Consider the following 18,484-nt stretch of genomic DNA (forward strand, 5'->3'; position numbering starts at 1 on the left):
CAAACATTTTAATAACAAAATTATGATTATAAAGACTATATAAAAGTTATAAGAAAAATAATATAAAACTGATATTTTCCACTATGAAATACTTATTGGGAACAATATCGCTGAGGACTGTATTCTACTAAGAATTTTTATAATAAATTATATTGTTGATAACTTCATTTTTTTCATCCAAGCATTTATATTTTTATACTTTCGTCACCTTTACATCGATAATGATTTACTCTTGAAACCGAGGCTTGCGTTTGAACAATAGGATGGAAAATACAAGTGGTTCTGTGAACAGTAGACCTCGCGCTCAGTAAGTTACATTGACCTGAGGTTATGTTTTCTCAAAAATTAATAAATAATTTATCAATTTAAAATGTCTAGAAAAAATCCTGAATAAACATAGAGCTTTCTGCCCTATTGTACGGTAACGTGTCATCCCGGAATGTGAGTGTGAGCGCTGTTATCAGGTCTGGCTGCAACTGTCTACAACGTTGATGGAAAGATACATTTCCAAGATGTTCTATGTTTTTGAACGGGTAGTATTATAGTCCACTAGGCAGCTGTATCCACTAGGCAAGAACCTTGTATAAAGGAACATACCTGTCAAATTTCATGAAAATCTATTTACGCGTTTCGCCGTAAATGCGCAACATATAAACATTTAAACATTCAGAGAAATGCCAAACCGTCGACTTGAATCTTAGACCTCACTTCGCTCGGTCAATTATATATTCCACCATTTATAGAAGAATGCCATGTATAGGAATATATTCCACCATGTATATAAGCTGGCTTCGCTGGCTATAATCCGCACTGTATAAGCTCTGTTTTGAAAGACTGTAGTCTTTATATTATATCTAATAATTGTTGGAAATTTACTGCATTCCTATAGATGAAAATGACATAATGGAATTTAATCGAACTAGATCATAAATTTTCTACATCTTTACCAGCAATGATACTATTGGGTAACTAATGCATGTTGGAAATGGCGGATTAAAAGAAAATGGAAGAAGGCAAAATGGCTGAAAAGAGTGACGCCATTGGTTGGTTGGATACTGATACCAATCACGCCCACTCTTAAGAGAATCGACCAATGAAAACAACACTTTCAACTTTCAGTAGAGTAGCCTATGAACACTTTATGCTCGTTACAAGCAATTTTTCAATTGTAGGAAGATAATGTTAGGAATGTTGATGAATACTCATCCTATTTATAGATTAAATTGTATTCTTCCAACTACAAAACATGATTGAATTTTCAGCTTTCAAAATTCAGCTAATGCTTTCCGGCTCTTGTCATATTCTATGTAATTTGCCGGCTCAAATATATCTGTGATTTAGTGACAAAAATCACCAGAGTAATAATTTTTAATCTCGATTATCATTGGCAGTTACTGCATTACGCCACAGATAACAGGCTAGATAAAACCTTCTCGTTGAGAACTTCCTTCCAACAAAGAGCTATACGAAAAGAATTTTATTTAGCAAAAAAGTTTCAGTTATTGAATTACGCGTTACGCCACAGATACAAGGCTGGATGGAATCTTATCAATGGAACTCACTTCCAACAAAAAGCCATACGAATAGAGTTTTATTCAGCGAATAAGTAGTCTATGTATTTTTGATAATCTAATCGCCCCAACATTTTTTTGTAATTAACCCAAAATGCATGATTTTATGGGAAATTCTGAAAATAAATCCTATATAAAGTTAGAGTTATTGAAGTTGGATAATTATTCATTAATTTTTTATATAAATTCTGAATTCAAAGTTTTTGTAATTATTCTGGGACCAAAAAGTGTTTGAAAGTGCTGACGAATCATTACCTCTTTTGGACAAATTTTCAATCAAAATTCGGGAATGGAATAGTAAGGGCTATAAGCCTGGTTTTTCATTTTCAATCATTTTATGATTATGTGTTTTTGTCTTTGTTGAATAAATACATATCTAATCTGTGTGTAATGTTTGCTGCAGGCGAACCGATCTCCTGTATAACCGACAGATCAATTCCGACATATGTGATAAACACGTATTGTTGGATAACACACACGTTCACACTGCCCTACCACATAAACAAGCCACAGGGCACACACGTGGCACATCCTGGGGTGGCGCCATACGTGGAGGGAGAGGACGAGACACGATTTCACTCATACTATCAGTGGGTTCCCTTCATGCTTTTCTTTCAGGTAAGAGTACAAAAATCAGCTAAAAATCTAAAAAGATCGCAAAAAATCTTATTACAAAATCATCCAGTTTACAAGAAAAAGAAGAAATCACTATCAGTTCGAGGTTGAGTGGTAGAGAGGACTTAGAAGTCCTAACTCCGCCTAATAAAGATTTTTTTTGTAATTTCATCACTGAAGCCTTTTATCATAGCCACCTCTAATACAAGGCCCCGGCCTACGATATTGCAACGTCGCAGTGTAGTCCTAGAATCTAATACATGATTGGTGAAAAAGATTAGCTGATATTTTGAAAAATCTTTTTCACCAATCATGTATTAGATTCTAAGCCTACACTGCGACGTTGCAATATCGTAGGCCGGGGCCTTGTATTAGAGGTGGCCATGCTTTTATGCTGCAATATTGAAATAGATAAGAGCATCAAAATCAGTAAATAACATCGTAAAGATCGAGATCTTGTGAAAAAATGATCCAGTTTACAAGAAATAGCTTAATAAATTTATGTAGATCAGCAGAAATCATCTAAAATTCATTCAGATCACAAAAATCTTCTAATAGAACCGTCCGAGCGACAAAAAATAATAAAAGTAACAAAAAAGCACGATAAAGCATCCACATCCCAAGGTATGTGGGCTGTGAAAAGGCTGAAAGGAAACTTTCTACTGGTGACATTTTTCGAAGCTTTTCGATTTGTATCAAGCTATTGAAATAAAAAAGTTTTTCAGGAATTTTTCCGATCATTCCTTTTTGAAATATGAGCGCCCAAAGTTCAAATTTCTGGGACATATTTCAAATTTTATCATTATTATTTATTATTGATTCATACAACAAGTACATCATCAAAAATGATAGGGAGAGAAAAAATAAGGTAACCTTGTGCTATTCCTCTCCCAAATTTAACTAAGGTTACACATAGTCCGGAATAGGTTAAGTCTTGTAGTTGTTCACTTCACAAAATTTTCAGTTCTTGATTATTTTCACATCGTGGATTTTTAAATTTAAATTTTAAAATTCGGTAAGAGATAAATCCATGAAATTTTGAGGATAAATTCTTCATGGTATTGTTGATTGAATAAAACAAGAAATTCTAAATTTTAAATCAGTTTTTAAGAAAATTATTCTACTAAAAATGACCAAAAATAACTTTTAGTTTAGTTGCACATTGAACATGGATATGATGAGACTAATATTCATTCACTTTATTTCTCACTGTAATTTTAAATCTTCCTCTCTACAATCTACCATACAGCTTTATCATTCAGGCCGTCACTCAAACTTATTCAAAAACTTGATGACATTATTAGTAGGAACCTTAGTCACTACATCGCATTATTCCAAAGGACCGCATGATCAACAAAACACTGTCAATGAAAAATTAATTATATTTGGATCAATCCAATATCATCTCATTTCTATACAGCTGTGGAATTCATTTCAGCCAGAAACATTATAATTCTTCGTAGACTTGCAAGAATATATTTTATCCAAATTGATGAAATCCTCATTTTTAACGGAAACGATGAACCCCGAAGACAGAATAGGCCCATAATTCATCTTGAAGTAAATCATTAGTCTATATCTTGTTGAAATGCATTACAGTGATGTGCATGTACAAACACAGCTCAAGATTAGAATGAAGCACTGCACACTGAGTAAATTCCAGCGCGCTTGTATTATAATGATATTAAAAACCAGTTTTGCAGCATTTCTCGTGACAGCTCAGCTAACCGGGCTTTAAGGTCAGAATGTTGAGCTGAGTTTTAACAAGAGTGCAACCAGTTGAAGAGATAAATATGGAGAGGAAAAATATATGAAAATTATAGGAACACCTAAACACAATACTCGGTAATTAATAATTATCCACTAAAATATTGTCCCTAAGGCACTAGATTTACTAGAGCTAGGACATTATCTTTACGATAGTCACTTATTTCCAATGAAATTTTTCCCAGATGGGCAGAAATAGAGTACCATTTGTTCTTATGGGAGTGTTCACATAATAGCTGATGAAACTGTGTGAACAATGAACACTCCCATAGAACCAATGAAGTTATTGTTCTTCCCAGCACAAAATTTACTTCATTTCAAACATTGATAAATTATATTTCGGGGAGTTATATTCCAATAGCTTCAAACCGATAAGTTTTAACGGTTTTATACATAAGTTTCTGTGATTATTGTTAAAAGTGTTCTCATTGTGTTTAGAAGTTATGCTTTTATTAGCAATGATTTGTTAGAAAAGAAGATAACGTATTTTGAAAATAGATCCTGAATTTCCTGAAGAATTCTGGGGGTTTAATCTATTTTTATTAAGTTTTCTAGTAGCCTATTTTAATTTCTCAACTGACTGAAATTTCCAACTGAAAGATTTTTATTACACTTTGAGTTTTACTCATCGCTGTAGACATAATAGTGTAGAACCTTTCCTACGTTATATTGAATTTCGTAATTTCGTAATGTTATAAAATGAACTTTGTTGTATTTTTTCAATGAAATCTGACAAATCTCACATTTTATGAGTAGTGGGTTTTAAAACCTTTGAAATTCCAAAGGGTTTCGAACCCTCACAACGTTTCAAACCCTTAAAAAAAAGTTTTCTCACAAAGCAGTAGAATAATATGATAAAATTATATAACTAAATAGAATTATAAAATTAAAATAAAAATATGATGAGAGTGACAAGTAAAAGAACAAGGGTAGAAGAAGGAGAAATATGTTAGAGCCTACTTTTTGAGAATATCACAATATCATACAACTTTTAATCCTTCCATTAAACAATACCCAGTAAATAATCTTCTACGCTGAAATTTACAGTAGTCTGTAAGTGAAAAGCAAGTCAAGGAGGAAATTGCTACTTCTAAATTTTACAACTTGTAATTTCTTTGAACGGTTCATTAATGATATTTTTCAAGGCCATTCAACAATATTGCCCATAAACCGAGAAAGGTATTCTTTACTAACTCAGTATAAAATCCACTTACAAATTCATAGTCGATTGTCTTACAAGAATATTAACTTTATAGAGTACATCTAGGTGGACCTCTGAGTTTTCTCTGTTCAAAGATGGAAGCTATAATAAATAACTGAGTTTTCTCTGTTCGAAGATGGAAGCTATAATAGATAACTATCGGCTTATTAAGTTGCGTTGAATTCAAGGTCATGTGAACCATGCCCGGATTCAAAGCGTTATGAACATCTATTCTCATGTACAGTATTTAGTTTCTGATTTAAATTTTAAATGAATCGATGAGAGCTTGTAACTTGTATATGAGGTATTGAGACTTTTCCTCCTCCTCCTCTTCATCGTCTTCCTTCTCTTTTCTCACCATTACTTATAATTTCTCGAAATTCTGTTCTTTTTCCTCCAGCAAAGTCCAGATTTTCCTTATTTTACTCATTGAATTCTATGGATATTATCGAGTCATATAAAAGAATGCCGTCATATATGAGAAATATTTCTGTCATAATTCTGTATATTTCAAGTCACTCTGGTTTTCAATATGCACCACAAAATGTTAACATCTAAAATGTTTTCCCCTACATATATTTTACAGAATCATAACAATATGAAATTCAAGTTCTGATCACACATTTCCTCGTATAATTAACAATTTCTCGCAGCTTCTCTTCTTTATTTTTGTCTTCTATTTTTTTTCATTCTACTCTTTCTTTTTTCTCTTCTTCTCCTCCTCCCTTAAAGAACCTTTGATTGTGTACTACCGTATTTAATTACAAGATTTAAAACTCAATTTTAATACTGAAACTCTGTGGGCATTCTTTTAAAATGTTGTTGTTTTGAAAAATGACTAAAGTCTTTTAAACAAACCTTCCAAATTCAAATTCAGTCAAAGATATATTTATAAAAAACCTTGTAAACCTAATGAAAATCCTCTATGTCACTGATTCTATCACATTTCTATCACTACGCTTTGGTAGAGAGTTAGTGGGCAGGATACTTCGAATATTCTTTCCGAAGAATGGACATTGATATGTCAAAAGCTCCGCCAATTTATGTACATGCATAACAATATTATCTATTTTATCTATAGTTATTACAAATTGATTTTTTCGCCACACTGCACAGAAAGCAGCTGTTTTCCAGTCCCTACGTAGATCTGAAAGACCTTGTTTGCAGACGACGTCAGAAAAGGGTTTCTTTTCCGGTCTAGGCCAGAAAGTTGTCTCTTTCCAGCCGCTCATGGAAGTAGTTAATAAGTCATCCGCTAGATCGGGCGAGTGTCCACTTTCATCATCAGCTGAAGTCGCCATGATTTCAGTTCCAGTTTCGAATCAAACTAATTCGCTTTGCAACCAGTTTTATTCAATTATTTATTGTTGATTAGTGCATTCCGAATTTTCAAAAATGCTTGAAGATGAATGTGGTATTCCAAGTGAAATTTTAAAAGAATCTGAAATCCTGACTGCAAATCTCCTACCACTAAAATCAAGAGATAGGTACGATAGCTTAACGAGTATTCTTCATTTTGTATTCTTTATTTATTTTGTCAGCAATACCAGTAGTGTAGCGAAAAATATTGTTCACACCACGGGCAAAAATGTTTTTCCAGCTCTCAATCTTTTCTAGTCCTCGGCCTACGGCCTCGGACTTGAAAACCGATTTCGAGCTGGAAAAATCTCATTTTCTGCTCTAGGTGCGAAATATACTATTTCATATCATATACTGCTCAATAATTATTTTCTTAGTTTATATTATGTAAATTCATCTATAATTTTGCTGTATTGTAAGCTATTGTATATAATTGTATAAGCCAGTATATGTTGTAATCTACATAAAGTACTCAATCAATCAATCAATCAATTTCCTAACTATTTGTAACGAAATCCTTTCTACAGTAGTGCTATTTCTCTCATAATAAAAACTTCTCTACCCAGAGGTTCAATTTTATATAGCAAGGCTAGATATTATCCTTGAGGTAGATTAAAACACTGGGTAACGAAGTCTTATACTGAGAGAAATATCACTACTAAATAGAGGATTTCCTTACAAAGAGGTGAAACATCAGTAAAATTTTCAACATTTCATGTGATAAAATCCGTGACGTAGAGAATTTTTTCAGGGTTTCAAAACGTTTTATATTATATTTCGTATTTATATAGAAATTAAAAGTCAAAGTACCCTTTTTCAAAATTTATTTAATATTTTCCACAGCATGTTTCAACTGTCAAGTAATTTTCAATTCTTAATTTTTATTACTAGTAGTCCTAAACAAGACAGTGAATATTGTACCATTTGTTTGTTAATAAATTTACGCTAATACAAATAGCCCTCAACAAGAAAGTGAAATATTATTAATATAGTACCATTGCTTTTTTTTAAACGTTTTTTACTGGAGGAAATAGATTCATTAACTGATTAATTTGCATTGTATACAGGGTGTGCTGTTCTACGTGCCGCATTGGATGTGGAAGAACTGGGAAGAGGGCAAGATGCGCATGCTCACTGACGGCCTGCGAGGAGCGATCGTCGGCCCCAAGGAGACGCGACAGGAGCGACAGTCGCGCATCGTACAGTATTTCATTGACACACTACACATGCACAACGTCTACGCTACTGGCTACTTCATCTGCGAAGCTCTCAACTTCATCAATGTGGTCAGTAAACTAATTGCGAAACAGTAGTTTTTGTCATAGTCATTCAATTTCAGCTGTTTTCCATGCATGAAATCAATCCGGTAAACAGCTGTTTGCAGAACAAATAAACATATGATTCTCATTACAGCATACTCTACTGTAATGAAACCATATGTTTTCTTTACAGTCGAGTACGTTTCCTAGTTCCGAAATAGGAACATCAAAACTGCTACAAAAAACCAACTTCAGTTGGAAATTTTGTCAACTTCCACAAAGTTCCTGATTCTGAATTTGTAAACTAGGTTATATTTATAGAATGCATGTATTAACGTCAGCACAAGCAGGTAATGTTTTCTATTTCTCAATTATTATTCTTTAGATTATTATCACAAAAAATAGTGTACGTTACTTGGAGGTGAATGTCTTTTGCAGTGCTCGAATGAAATTCTAGTCTCGGCTAACACCTCGACTAGAAACATCATTCTCGCTTGCAAAAGGCCCCTTCCCGTCCTTGTTACGTAATATACTATTATACAACACATTTATAATGAGGGTCTTTAAAGCACGAGTTAGAATGTAGAGTTAAGACACAAGTGAGCGAGCGAAGCGAGCAAACGCGTGTTTTAAACATCTCATGAGTGCTTCAAAGACCATATAAAACTTTTATATACTCTATTTTATTTACGACCTCTCAAGCAAAGTATCCCATTGCTTACTTGTTGTAAGGTTAGAAATCAACTAATTAGCCTATATGGTAAAAACATTGAAATAACAATAGGTGAAAAGCTACTCAGAGAGAGTGAACAGTAAACTTGGAATACTGCAAACAAGACAAACTGAAACATGGCTGCCAGCATCAGAAATCTTGTTTTAATGTTGATGCCACCAGCATCGAAAACCGTTTTATAATGTTCAAGACGTTGCATAATGTTATGAATTATACATTTTGGTTTGCCAGATCCCTATATATAGTACATATTCTACATTTACATAGTACACCCCGATTTAGTACAAATCTCTTGATAGAACGGTCTGTTAGAGCGGTCCCTTGAGATGTAATACAATGAAGTTGCACTGTATAGTGAAATTTAGGTTATTTTATGTGTCACTCTTTAACCTTCCGGTAGTCGCGCCCTATTCAATCACACGAGCAGTCGCGTGTTGTATTTTGTACAACATCCAAGTATTTTGTACTCTGTTTACTGTCAAAACATAATATTATTATAATAATAGCTTTATTGGCATTCCTGAAATTAACAAAAGCCTGTTAATTGAGGTAATTTTTGGTTGGCAGTTACTAAAAAAACATATTGAAATAAAATTTACAATATATTTACAAATTGTCCTTGATTCTTTGCCACCTTCTCCGACCCCTGGCTGTTGTCGGTATCTCCTACGCGCTAATATTAATTAATATTGTATAATTACTTTTTCCATCCAATTTTACGCCTATGAACATTTGGATCGTTACCATTTCAAAGCCCAATAAGGTTTATCAAGCAATGCCATCAATTCTGTGTTATTGAATCGTTTACAGTCCCTATATACAGTCTTTCCTATCTTATGCACAGTGCGACTCATGTACTGTGGCGACTAAATGGCACCTAAAGACTGAACCATTGCTCGGTTGATACTGCAACTCAGTGGGAGAAAGTTTTGGAATGCATAGGTGACTCATTCACTGACACCACCCCATTCAATAGTTTTGTGCAGCAAAAAAACTGACACTGTTGTACTTTTTACAACAGCGCGACTGTCGGAAGGTTAATATGGGCTACTCTGTATACAAAATATTTGTCTATTGACTAGACTCTAGTCTAGAGTAACCATCAGGCAAAAATTAATGATGACCCTTAGTAAAATGTAACAATAGATTTAGGAGAGGTTTATAATAATAGTTTGACACAAGTTATGTAACAATAGTTTGTAATAGTTTTATAATAGTTTAATAGAATATTTGGTATCACCCTACTAAGCCAAAACAACAATGGCTAAGATCTGAACAATAGAACGAATCCTTCAATTTCGGTTTCAATTTCTTGCACTGTACTATGAAAGACGATTTTAACAACTCCGATCAATTTATTTTAATAAGGGAATGACATCATCTGAGAGACCAAGTAGGACAGTGTCCAGCAATTCAACTCTCTTTATTAGTCTGATGAAATTTGATAGTAAACTCGAATTTGGTGTCAAGTAGCCAACAAAAACCGACCAACTCCATGATACAACAATAGCACTTTCAAAAGATATGCCAACGAGTATGTGAAGTTACATCATCAGGTTTTGTCGAGCTATTTACGATCGATTTTTCTTTGATCAAACATCAATAAAGATGATCAATTTATTTATAGATTTATAAAAGTCCAGTCTAATAAAGCAAATTGTGAATGATGTCATACATCGTTGACACAGTTGAATAAACAATAAAACAAAAATAATTGATTAATAACCATCAACTTTTTCTAAATATTACAATTGATACTCTCTGACTTGAAGTTAAGTTCCTGTTTGGATAAGATGAGGTATTGTTCAAATTGATCGGGAAAGATTTTGATTTCATATTTACGAATACCATGTTTAAAGAATAATAATGACACCATCCTTCATAGACAAAGTTGAATGATCTTTTATGGAGACGATTTATATATTTTTAAATTAATAGCTATTTCGGGGACTCTTTACTTCGAGTGTTCCAGAACGGTAATACTATAGAAAATAAAACTAAAACTGATATGGTGGAAATAAAGCTGTAACAAATAAATAATGAACTAACAAAACTGTTAACTAGCTAAGTTAACTAAAACTGAAAAAAATATTATACTGGAACTCGATTCTATTGATATTTTAATATAAATTATTGTACTCGCCGTGAAGTATAAATATTAATAAAATAAATATTAATTTAAATATAGTATAAGGTATCCAAGAAAGTATTTATGCAATTCCGTCCATAAAGTATGGTGTCATTATTCTGTATTAAACATCAGATCAGTCAATACTTTTCAGACTTCGCATATAATATTGATATAAATAAAATGAAGAAGAATCACTGAAAAATTACAAAAATACCTTGGATCAATATTTTTCAAATACTCAGAACACCTCACTGTATTTATTTAAGCTTTATTTTTGAGTGCACAAGTGATTCATTGATCAGTTATATTGGGTAACAACAAAGTGAAAACTCAAATCTGTTCCTAAAACCTACTTTCAAAGAGGAAAAATAACTTTTTCTGACAAACTGTTCTAGAGAGATACTTTGAAAACACTCGATTACCGATACAGTTGAAACGTATTAGTCATACATTTTCCTAATTCACTTTCTTCTCTAAGTATGTTTTTGATTGCTTTTAAAATGTTTTCTGGATGATTGAAGAGAGTCTTAAAGTCGGACAGGCAAGCTTAGCCTCATAAGTTTACATGCAGAAATGATTCAAACATGAATTTCAAAAGAAAATTCAACAGTACAAAGTGATAGACAACTAATTTTGTACGAAACGTTATTTAAAATGAAAACAAATTGTTCAAATGTTCAAGTCGACTGTAGATTTTTACTAGCAATTACGGAATCGCAGTTATCATTTTAACAAATGACATTGTTTGATATACATATCGACATGAACATTTTCTTTTATTTACATAAGCTCTAAATCAAATCTATGATTCTTCACACTAGAGAACTAATAATTTTATAAAAATTTACTTGATTCAAACTCAAGGAAAACTATTTTTGTAACAGTAACAAATTGACACTGAGTATCTACTATTAGTAATGGCCTTTCCCGGACATCACAATACAGTAAATGGGTGTAACTTCTGACAATGACAATACAAATAGTCAAGACACACCTAGGATTCAAATTGTTCAATTTTATAGTAGAAATGTCATTAGTAGAAAATGAACCTACACCTTTTTAATGTATATTATAGGGACTATTACAATTTCAGGTCTGGTTTTTTAATTTTATTGACTAGATTATACATTTTTTGAGGTTACTGTAATTTAATTTCTGAATCTTTTTCCAACCAGTTTTTTTGGGGATACTGTAGCATATTTTATTTGCTAGACAACAACCTGTCTTTAGAGTTACTGTAAGATTAGTTCTAGAAGATTAGCTTTGAAGTTTTCAATCTATTTATTTCATGAGAGACTCCACCTATTCAAATTCTGATTCTTTATTAATTATTAAGAGTTTTCAACTGTTTTGTGTCATTACTCAAGGGATACTTGAATGTCATTTCTAAAGGTTACTCAAACTCATATTCTAATGATGAATTGCAAAAAACATGGAAGTCAAATTATTCACAGAAACAAAGACAGTTGGGAATATGGATGTACTCTACTACTTATAGCATAAATATGATGAACGCAATCACAGTTTCTAATTTAGTAATCAAACAATAAGCAATAATGAATATTAATTATTTTAAAAGTAAAACTTTTTATTGCTCATAAATTGCATGAAAGTTTGTTTTATAGAAATTATTTCACTTACAACCACTTATTTCACAGATAGAATTAGACCTTCAACTTTGAGATAACACAGAATCTTATCTCGAAAAAATGAGTGAATTGTTTTACGTCTCTCTATAAAGATATCTCTCGAATTCTTGTTAAAACAATAAAAATTATATTTTGAATTGTCATTTTGTGGAATAAATAAGGCAAGAGCTGTTAATTTCTCAATTTATTCATTTTTCAATTAATGAAACAATTCACTAGAAAAGAGCAACTCAGCCAGTTTACTAGATGTTACAATATTACAAAAGGGTCAAGAGGAATAGGTGTTTTATTTGTTGCGCCATTATCAATCTATAGTAAATTTGAGAATTTTCAGATTAATTATTTTTTTAATACATATTTTATATTGTGGAACTCTTCATAATTATTGAGAAATACCATCACAGTTTAGCTGAGGATGTCTTGCTTTCAACACGAAACTACATTCATAGATGTAAAATAATAAAATAGAATTCTACAATACAATTTGTGTCTCTCAAATTCAGATCGTTGGAATGTTGCTCTTTATTCATTTATAATTTTATTTCATATTGTGCAGTGCTTTTGAAATGGCCCAAACAGGCTTATGCCCAAAACTGAGCAACTAGAATGGTTTATGTATCCGTAAATATATTCAAGAGATAAATAATATTAATTTATTCGACCAACTAAATAAAAAACATAACTGGTGCAGCAAACACCTACCCATGCACAATACACATGAGTACAGTATATCCATATACAAATGGAATCTCCTCACAAGACTGTAAAAGATTTACGAATGCATCTATATTTTTCAACTAACTTTGAGTAAGGAATAAGATTGAACTTAAAATAGACAATATACTTTTACTGTATTAATATATTGATGTTATGATATTATTATAATATTTCGTTTTGAACAATTTTTAACGACACTAAAGTCCAATTAATCTTATTAGACTGTAGTGTCGTCAAAGACAGTTCAAAACGAATTATTAACTTGCAGTTCGTCATGGATAGTGAAATATATGAGTATTATAATATTGCTGATCACATTTTAGTATTATTATATTCATTGTTATGGTACACTGTTAATAGAAGCGGCTATATATCTTTTGTAATAAATTACTAAATACTTTTTTAAAATGTGTCCTTGCACTTAGAAGAAGTATTTTAGAATAATTTATAAGATTATTATGATCAACCCGAAACATATAACAATAGTTGGGTATCATAATGCAAATTAAAATTATTTTCAAGCAATTACTTGAAATCTTCGTATTATAACATATTTGTAAAATAACACCATAGTACCCTTTTTAGATCTTTTCAATGTAAAATAAATTAAAAACAACTAGTTTCGATGCTTGCATCATTTTCAAGTTTTAAAATAAGAATTTAAGTAGCCCTGAATATATACGTTTCCAGTGTGTTTAACTTTGTAAGTAAATTCTAACTACTTATCTATTCATTCATACATTGAATCACTACAGTGAATCATTACAGGTTCTAGCCCAAAACTTTTTCTATTGTTTCTCGTTTACATAATAATTCTGTTTAATTGGGATCAAATTTGGAACTTTTCAATTTTCAGATCGTGAACATGTTCTTCATCGACTCGTTCCTGGGCGGCGCCTTCCTGACGTATGGCATTGACGTGATCAAGTTCATGAGCCAGAACCAGGAGAACCGCACCGACCCGATGGTGCTGGTGTTCCCCCGCGTCACCAAGTGCACCTTCCACAAGTTCGGTCCCTCCGGGAGCATCCAGAAGCACGACACACTCTGTGTGCTCGCGCTCAACATACTCAACGAAAAGATCTACATCTTCCTCTGGTCAGTCATTTCAATTTATATGAGATACAATTTCAATAAAACCATGTACATACAGGGTGGGTAATATCTTGATATCTCAAACTGATTTGATACGAAATTTAAAGAAAACATGAATGGTGAGAACCGCACATCGAAATCTCAAACTGTTCAGAAGATATTCACATTATTAATCGATACCACTTATGTATTTCATTTCTGATATGCATGATATTGATTAATAATGTGAATATCTTCTGAACGGTTTGAGATTTCGATGTGCGGTTCTCACCATTCATGTTTTCTTTAAATTTCGTATCAAAATCATGTATCGCATGACATCTTTTCCATTTAAAAAATAAACTTGCATTCAATATTGCGGACCAGATTTTTGAAGTCATAGTAAACTAGTATTTTCTATTTTCTCCATCACACCCACCGTCAAATAACCTTGTTATGAGATATTAAACCGTTCTCGGACTTTTCACCCACTCTGTATAAGGAGATTAAGGAAGAGTAAGGAGGTTAAGTAGGAGGTTAGAGTGATCCGTGGTCTAGTGGCTTGCATAGCAGCCTAGAGATCCTCGGTTCAAACCGATTCATCAAGAAAAGTTTTTGATCAGGTCACTCCAGTATTATCGGGTGAGCACGTTAACTGTCGGTCCCCGCAGAAGTATAACAGTCGTGAGGCCCATTGACAACTTGAATTATATATTCAGGCGAGGTGGAACTTCCGTCAGGGACTCACAACCAATAAAAGCCATACGAATATTATTTATTAGGAGGTTGAATAGGAGTAAGGAGTAGGGAGATCAAGTTCATCGGGAGGGTCTCAGTTCGTCAAGTTCCCAGTGCCTCAAGTGCATATTTTGACCATTTCTTGAGATATGAAATAAATGGGAAGTTGAGCCAGTCAGTTGGTCAAGTCTAACACCATCAAGTTTTCACATAGTTCACATAGGTCTCAGTTCGTCAAGTTCTCAGTTCCTCAAGGGTGTATTCTGACCATTTCTTGAGGTATTGAAACAAATTGGAAGTTGATTTAGTTAGTTCAAGTCTCATACCATCAAGTTTTAACATAGATATTCCACTAGGCATGAAAATACTACCCTCCAGTATACCACACAGGGACTGACGCTGCTAGGGGGTAACACACTATTAGAGACTGATGTCCGGTTGCACAAAAGCCGGTTAAATTTTAATTGTGATTAATTTCATGAGAACCAATCAGAGGAGGCTTTTTCGAAAGGTTATCGTGAAATTGATTACGATTAAAATTTAACCGGTTTTTGTGCAACCGGCACTAAGGGTTTCTGAATGTCTGATAGATGAACTGAAAAATCTAGCCAGTCTCGTTAAGATCATTGCGGCCCTCAAAGATATTTTGATTGAAGCAAGTCCATACTCGCTGAAGGAGTGATACGAGATATTCTCAGGTTCTCATTAAGTTGATAAGTTACCTGTTTTATATTGAAATGAGAGCTACTCTTTGAATAACAAGAACCTTCATTCCCTGATTAGGGGAACACCATGACGTGTCGTACACCATTGGAGCTATACTCAATGCTGCTACTGAAAGCAGTTTAGCTAATATTTAGGTTAGTAGCAGTGAAATTCACAAGCCAAATTGCACAAACTGAACTGAGCGTGTGAACAGAAGAATTTTATTTCGCTCGTTTGCGCAAATTTGGCTTGCGCAAGCCAGTTTGCGCTTGAGCGTGTAAACCCAGCTTTAGGGAGAAGTTATTGAAAGGTTGAGGTAAGTTGAGGGTTAGACTTTTGAATTTAAATGACAGTAAGCTAGTATTATTCAGAATGTTTTGATAATTATTATAGAATTGAATATTTATGATACTGCACCCTCTGGACTTTCTGGAAGCAACAGGAACTTGACGAACTGATAACTGGACGTACTGAAGTTGCCTACCCACGCTAATTCTTGATCAGCTGAGATATTGATGAAGTGGATGTCACCCTACATAGCATCTTTTGGAACTTATCTAGCCATTATCTATTTGATGGCTATATATACATGATAAAAAATTATTCGATATCCTTTCTTATGCATATGCTGTCATAAGTTCAAACTCCGTCTATTTATACAGAGTGTCCTCAAAATTAAAATGTCAAACTTCGGGAATAGGTTCTATGGGTCAAAATAAAGAGAAAATTTAAAATGTTATCCCTAAAACGCTTCGTTTACGAAATATTCGCCATTTTGTATTTTTACAAAATAATGTTTATCTTCAAAGTTTTCCACTTTTGGGACACTCTGTATATAGTGAGATTCAGATTATAATGTCAGCATCTGATTAGCAATGGTTTGATATCCTTGTCTGTCATGAGACAAAGAAGATAGTTCTATCCTTTTCCAACTCTGTACCGTTGCCAAATTGTTTGTATTCAATATTCAAGAAAAATATATTGGAACAAAGTATCATTAACAAGAATTGACAATTAAATCAGGGATAACTTGAATCATAGCTATCTGCTACAGGAGGCAGTGGAAAAGGGAAAGTAGCAACAATGCCTTACTTATTATTTCCACTGACTTTTTCAGAATCTCACTACAGATACAATTCAGCATTCTTATTCAATCTGCTACAGGAAGCGGACGTTCTACTAATGAACAACACTCCATAGAAAATAATTTATTGACAAAAATAAAACTAAGGCTCGGTTGCACAAAAGCCTGTTAGATTTATTTAGCGTATGGCAGTATACACAACACATTTATGATCACAAAATTCGAAAAAAAGAAAACAATAGAAAATTCATATATAAAACGAATGAAAATATCTTAGTCATTTTTGACCTGGAAATTAGAGGCATGCTTCCAGGGTATTTAAGTAGGCTATTGATGCTGGTTTAGCCACCAGGAAATCTTCATGTGCACCCGTGTATGCTGATCTGGGACACTCCTCCACTATGTGTCTCACAGTCTGGACTGCTCCACACTCACAGAAAGGGGAGTCATCCTTCCCCCACTTATGCATCAGATAGGCACATATTAGAGTTTAACTGTGATTAAATGCCACAAGAACCAATCAGAAAAGTATCATTTCCAAAACGGCAGTCTCTGATTGGTTATCGTGACTTTTATGATTAAAATTCAACAGACCTTTGTACAACCGAGCCTTAAGCTGCGTTTACATCAAAGTTTATAACAAAATGTTTAATCCTCCGTCCTTATAGATTCTATTAGATTGAACATAACTCATCAAACACATGATGAACATATGTGTTTGTCAAGTTCCGTTCAATCTAAAAGAATCTTCAAGGACGGACAAATAAACATTTTGTTAATAACTTTGGTGTAAACGCAGCTTTAGAGTATTCAATTATGACATCAACAGAAATTTGGCCGCTTTATCTCTACTTTCTTCTGTTTTCCATAAACCCTCAGTTTTTTCAATTCGACTATGGTTATTTGAACCAAAAAAATACTATCACTACAATGATTTTATTATTATAAATCCAGTCAAAGTTTGTCCTTGTATGATCAAATAAATGAATGACCAAATAATTGAAAACAATATAAAAAAACTTGTAGTACCCTTTATTGAAAACTTCAAAATATTTTTTCCTACAGTTACCTTGAAAAGTGGCCATTCCTGCACTGATTACAGAACACAAAGAATCACTTTTCCGCTCTAGTGCGGGAAATTTTTTTTCTGCACTCCAGATTTGCAACATGGCAACGCAAAATAGTTAGTAAGTTATATGGAGCACCAGTGCAGCAAAATCAAAATGAAGTTGGTAACAGTGACTGTGGTATAGTGTTGTGGTGCACGTTATAATAATAACGATGGACTACGAGGACAGCCGCCCCTTCATTCATCTACTACTGCATTATTCAATTTGACAATAAATTAAGGTTTTTATTAATAATAAAATTACACAGAAAAACATTTGATGGATTTCAGGGAATTTTACCCATAACTACCCACTTTTCATATTCAATGGTAACTGTAGGAAAAATTTAATGTGAAATACGTGCGCAAAGTTCCTCTGCTGCACTCAAGAAACCATTCCGCACTCGCCGGGTTCTTTCGGTGCAGCAAACTGTCACTTTGCGCACTAGTTGCACAAATAACTATTAACGACTAGTTACGACTATAGGTCATATTCAAGTTAAAATGTAAAAAATAAACAAGTTGATACTAGATAATATGAACATATTATCAACTTGTTTATTTTTTACATTTTAACTTGAAAATGACCTATAGTCGAAACTAGTCGTTAAAAATATTTTAAAGTTTTTAATAATAAGGATATGTTCATAGATAATAATTATGAACATAGTATCAACTTGTTTATTTTTTACATTTTAACTTGAAATAGACCTATAGTCGAAACTAGTCGTTAAAAATATTTTCAAGTTTTTAATAATAAGGATATGTTCATA

The 18,484-nt window shown here is 33.0% G+C and overlaps 2 protein-coding genes across 2 annotated transcripts in view; one reads left to right on the forward strand and one right to left on the reverse strand.

Moving 5' to 3' along the window:
• The window catches only part of LOC111050609 (dedicator of cytokinesis protein 3), a 135,856-nt gene that overhangs the window by 92,832 nt on the left and 24,540 nt on the right, over positions 1–18,484 (reverse strand).
• LOC111050618 (innexin inx3) overlaps positions 1–18,484 on the forward strand; it is a 47,725-nt gene that overhangs the window by 24,859 nt on the left and 4,382 nt on the right. Inside the window, exons 3-5 of the mRNA XM_039440298.1 lie at positions 1,975–2,189; positions 7,581–7,799; positions 13,859–14,100. Coding sequence (XP_039296232.1) covers positions 1,975–2,189; positions 7,581–7,799; positions 13,859–14,100 — 676 coding nt within the window. The remainder of the gene's footprint in view (positions 1–1,974; positions 2,190–7,580; positions 7,800–13,858; positions 14,101–18,484) is intronic.

Source organism: Nilaparvata lugens, chromosome 13 (assembly GCF_014356525.2).
Source record: "Nilaparvata lugens isolate BPH chromosome 13, ASM1435652v1, whole genome shotgun sequence".
NCBI lineage: Eukaryota > Metazoa > Arthropoda > Insecta > Hemiptera > Delphacidae > Nilaparvata > Nilaparvata lugens.